Source organism: Canis lupus, chromosome 18 (genome assembly GCF_003254725.2).
Source record: "Canis lupus dingo isolate Sandy chromosome 18, ASM325472v2, whole genome shotgun sequence".
NCBI classification, from domain to species: Eukaryota; Metazoa; Chordata; class Mammalia; order Carnivora; family Canidae; genus Canis; species Canis lupus.
In genome coordinates this window covers 38,634,497-38,639,594 of record NC_064260.1, presented here as the reverse complement: position 1 = coordinate 38,639,594, position 5,098 = coordinate 38,634,497, and the positions used below count along the sequence as shown (strand labels likewise).

Genomic DNA, 5,098 nt, shown 5'->3' with positions numbered 1-5,098 from the left:
AGCCACAGTGGCATTAGTGTCAACCAAAATCCCACCTAGAGAGAGTGAGCCATTCTGAAAGCTGCCCAGCTCTCCAGGACACTTCAGAACTGGAGGCACTGGTCTCAGCAAGACAGCAAGTGTAGCAGTCAGCCCCTGCTCCTCTCATGACACTTCAAGCAAGCAACCACTGCTCTGAGCACCCCCCTGCCTACTAGGTCCCCTTAGCCCAGCTGAATGGAATAGGCGTTTTATTTGTACATATTACCTCCCTAGAAAAAGAATCCCAGGATTTTCCTTCCTGTGTGTTTTCATCTTGTTTCTTCACAGTCCATGATGCCAACTGAGGTTGTCAGGACAATAAAACCAAACTGGCAGGACAGGACGGGAGCCATTTTTCTAGATCTTTGAACTGGATATCAAATCTGGGGCTGGTCACTCCGCACTTGTTAAACCTGCCCGTGAGGTTCACAATTTTCCCAGCTCTGCAATTATCCATAAACTCAAATTTGCCAATGTAACCATGCTTCATCATCACAAGTAGAAACCAGACAATGACTTTGGAGCATGGCCTAATCAGAACCTGGCATTTGCCTCTTTTCAGCATTTTTTTTTTTTTAAGATTTTATTTATTTATTCATGAGAGACACAGAGAGAGAGAGAGGCAGAGACTCAGGCAGAGGGAGAAGCAGGCTCCATGCAGGGAGCTTGATGTGGGACTCGACCCTGGATCTCCTGGATCTCCAGGATTCCGCCCTGGGCTGAAGGTGGCGCTAAACCGCTGAGCCACCTGGGCTGCCCTCTTTTCAGCATTGTTAATGCTCTTGTGGAACATCTGCCAGGACATTCACATGCACCAATACTGCGGCCCAGAAAGATGGTAGAAAGAGCTAGATCAGATACCACATGCAGAGTGAGGAGCGCAGTCCCTGATTCAGGTGAACAGTGAATGGCAGTGGTTTTCACTTACTTCCTGATCACTCACATCACACACAAAGCTGAACCCTTCGTATGTTTCATGTTGCCATTTAGAATCCAGGGACTGGCTTGGCTACTTCCTTTTCAAATCCCATCTCCTGTTACTTGCTCCTCTAAATATTCCTTTATTATCTGGAAAACTGCCCACCTGACTCCACTTAAATTTTAAATTGTTAAACACATGTACACAGCTAGTATTTACTGAGCACTTCCTTTGTCCCAGTTAGCATTCTAAATGCCATAAACGTATTAAACCATTAATCTTCACAACCACCAGATGATTATCCTCATTTTCACAGATGAGAAAATTAAAGCACAGTGAAGTGACATGTTCAGCAAGTGGCTGACCTGGAGTACAACCTAAAACTTCCCACTAGTCTGTGCTTTTAAACACGTTAGACTCCCTCTGCTGGTGGAGGCTGTGTCTGCTGCCCCTGCTCCCAAATGCCAGGCAGACTGCTTTCCGTGTGGTAGGTGTCAACAAATCTGTTTTAATATATATACACACACATACACGTACATACACAGTCACATCACAGTGTGACAAATACCCCTTCTCCAACCGGGGAGAGTAACTCTACCATACTCTGGGTTCCTGGAGGCTCTCCAGAGGGAGCCGAGGCCCGGGAGTCTTCACAGATGACACCCAATAGGGGCACTTTTATTAGGCGAGTGGGAAGGGGCAGGGCACACCTTGGGGTGTATACTGTCTGGGGCCTCACACGGGCCCAGAGCTCTGCTGCACTCTCTTCATCAGCTCTTCATCCTGCATAGACAACTCTGTCAACTTTTTGCCCATCCGCTCATGGATGTCCAGGTACTTGGAGACACAGCGGTCCAGGCACACGGACTCGCCCTTGGACAGTTCTGCTTCCTTGTAGTGGGGAGGCACGCACTTCCTGTGGCAGGCACTGGTCATTCTGGAGGGGAAGGAAGGGCAAGGTCAGCTCAGCAGCATCTTGAGGCAACCAGGAACTCTCCATCATGCCTGCCCTGCTAATTTCACATCCCAGGAAGGCAGTGTAAATCCTCAGTTCGCATCTTAACTGAGAAGGTCCTTGAGAGTGCTCACCTGATCTGAGCCCAAGTTTATTTAAACAGGAGCCATTAGTTGACTACTGGGTATGTTCCAGGCATCATGCTAAGTGCTTGACATGGCTGGTTATGCAGTCCTTACAATGACCCTGTGAGGCAGGCACAATCTTTATCCCCATTTTACAGATAAGGAAATGCAGGCATGGAGAGCCTCAGGATCCTGTAAAGCTGGGATATGAACCCACAGGACCTCATGGCCTGCATTTTTAAATTATTTAAATATTTGGAAGTTCTAATATACAGCCTTCAAGATAAGCCATCAAGAGAAAATACCATGGAGCTGAAGCCAATAAAACCAGAAAACATGTGGACTGCTTACTTTGTACTGGGCATGATACAAACCCAATAAGAGCTTGTTATATACATTTCTTTTTTTTAAGAATTTATTTATCTATGGGACGCCTGGGTGGCTCAGTGGTTGGGCATCTGCCTTTGGCTCAGGTTGTGATCCGGGGATCTGAAATTGAGTCATCACGCTCCCTGCAAGGAGCCTGCTTCTCCCTCTGACTGTGTCTCTGTCTCTTTCTCTGTGTCTCTCATGAATAAATAAATACATCTTTAAAAAAAAAAGATTTTATTTATCTATTTAAGAGAGAGAGAGTGAGCACAAGCAACGAGAGGGGCAGAGGGAAATGGAGAAGAAGCAGACATCCCACTGAGCAGGGAGCTGGACGTGGGGCTCGATCCCAGGACCATAACCTGAGCTGAAGGCAGACACTTAACCAACTAAGCCACCCAGGCACCCCTTGTCACACATTTCTACATTTAACATCTATAATGTCTCCTTGAGGTAGGCACCATTATTATCTCCATTTTATTTATTTATTTTTTTACACTTGATCTTAGTCAAAAGGCTTAGAAGCAATATTTATTCATTTATTTAAAAAGAACTAGTATTATGTATTTGAGAAAGAGAGAGCGAGCACTTGCGCGGGCATGTGTGTGGGCAAACGGGAGAGGGAGAGGGAGAATGTCAAGCAGGCTCCCTGCTGAGTGCAGAGCCCAATGTGAGGCTCAATCCCATGACCCTGAGATCACGACCTGCAATGAAATCAAGAGTCAGATGCTCAACCAACTGCACCATCATGTGCCCCACCTCCATTTTATAGACAGGAAAACCACTAAGCAGTCCAAGTGACTTGCCCACGGCCACACTAGTGGTGATTGGCGCAGTTATGATTTGTTCCCGCATCTGCCAAATGGTTGTGGGCACTCGTTTGGAGTCAGACCGAGGTCCTGGTCCTGACATTGCTACTGACCAACTGTGAGCCCTGTGAATGTTATTTAACCTCTAGAAGCCTCCATGTCTTCACCTTAGAATGGGACAACTAAGACCGACCCGGTGGATCATTTTGAAGATCACAAAAGATGAAGGCGCGTAGAATGCTCAGCATGTGCCCGAGGTGGAGTAAGAGTTTAAGAAATGTAAACCACCAAGCGGGCTGCGTGCTGTTTGCCACAAAGGCAAACGCTCAACCGTTCCTGAAAGCCAACCAGAGCTTGGACTGGGGCTTCTCTCGCTTGCCAAGTGCATTCCAACTTAGATGTCCAACTCCTTCTAGCGACCCGTACCGCGTCTGCATTGGCCCTCAGCCACGAGGAGCGTAGGTGGGGGTGCGCACCCTCCGACAGGTGCCCTGAGGAAGGGTGACCTAGGATCACTGTCAAAGACAAGGAGCGCGCTGTCGGCTCTCACCTGTTGTACATATCGGCCATCATCTCCACCTCCAGCTCGGCAGCCAGCTGCTGGGCCCTGAGCGGATCCATCTCAGCGCTGCGCCGTGGGAAAGATCTTCTGGCCTCCTAGTCCTGGGAGCGGACATCACCGTCAGCTTCGAGCCCTCCCGTTCCGTTTCCCATCCCAGGGGGACGTAGAGGATGCGGAAGAATCACAGGACACCGGGCGGGCAGGGGTCACTGACCTCAGGGGGCTCAACTATCCCATCTCACAGATATGGAAACTGAGGCCCGGAAGGGGAACACAGCACGTCAATGGAGGGGCTGGAAATCGAGCCCTGGCGCCCCAGCCCCTCGTGGCCACTCTACCCAGGAAAAGATCTCAGGACCGGAAAGGAACACTGAACCGCGGGGCCTGAACCTCCAGGGCCCTGGGAATTCGATCACACGCGGTGGTAAGGTCCACGGGTCCCGGCCCAGGGGCTGCACCTCTGACGTGGCGGCGAGGTGCATCGGGGCCACCTTGAAGCGAGCGGTCACTTACCACGGCCTGGGGCCAGTCACTGTGCCCGCGGTGTCCTCAACTTCGCGCAAACGCCAGACAGCCGCCGCACGCCCAGGTAGGCTAAGGCGGAAGCACGTGGGTCACTTCCGGGAGGGAAGTCCCGCCTCCCCTTTGATCGGACTCGCTTCCGGAGTGAAGCCCCTACGAGGCGGCGCGGGGAAATCGGCTACCATAGAGAGGAGCCGCCGGCCGTGCCCGAAGGCGACTTGCAAGGGCTAGAGGGGACGCCAAAATACCATAGAGGCTTGGGCGCAGTGCAGAGCGCCTGCAGCCTGGCGGTGCCGTCCCCACGGTTTCGGCGGAGAGGTCACAGTGCGACTGTCTGTAGGCGGGCGCCGGAGGGCGGGGCTCCGCGAAGCTTGGCCGCAGCCCCCGAGGCTCGACGGCGGGTCACAGACCCCGGCGCGGCGCGGAGAAGGAAGGACGCCCTCCAAGGCCGTAGTGTCTGTGCTGCTCGTTACGGTCGCCCGGGCCGCTCCCAGTGCCCCGATGCCCATGCCTCGCTCCATACCAAGCAAATCAGAACCTCTGGGAGCAGGACGCAGACTTCAGTAAATGTTTCAGTTGACCTCGGGCGGTTTCTTGGTGCAGCCGAGGTTGCGAGCCAGAGCTCCCCGGACGGAGGGAGCGCAGCGGCCCGCAGGTGCTAAGCTGTCTCCGGGCTCGCAGGAGGACGAGCCGGGTCCGCGCAACTTCCAGACGCCCCGGCCCAGAGAGATGAACAAGAGCAACGTTGGCTGCCGCCGGGGCTAACCTAGTGCATCAGAGCGAGGAGGAGGAAGGGGCTGTGAGCTGCTCTCTCCA

The 5,098-nt window shown here is 52.3% G+C and overlaps 1 protein-coding gene across 1 annotated transcript; it reads right to left on the bottom strand.

The window, feature by feature from the left end:
* Window positions 1–1,428: 1,428 nt before the first annotated feature.
* Window positions 1,429–4,462, bottom strand: TIMM10 (translocase of inner mitochondrial membrane 10). The gene is made up of 3 exons (XM_025452242.3): window positions 4,274–4,462; window positions 3,749–3,861; window positions 1,429–1,877 (listed from the first exon to the last, which is right to left on the bottom strand). The coding sequence occupies exons 2-3, from the start codon at window positions 3,817–3,819 to the stop codon at window positions 1,676–1,678; spliced, it is 273 nt and encodes a 90-aa protein (XP_025308027.1). The 5' UTR covers window positions 3,820–3,861; window positions 4,274–4,462; the 3' UTR covers window positions 1,429–1,675.
* Between the last annotated feature and the right edge of the window lie 636 nt (window positions 4,463–5,098).

Bases quoted from the DNA above. Each gene is read 5' to 3' on its own strand.
- TIMM10 (XM_025452242.3), bottom strand. From the start codon at position 3,819: ATGGATCCGCTCAGGGCCCAGCAGCTGGCTGCCGAGCTGGAGGTGGAG. The intron at 1,878-3,748 runs GTGAGAGCCGAC...CTTCCCCTCCAG, and splicing joins ATGGCCGATATGTACAACAG to AATGACCAGTGCCTGCCACA.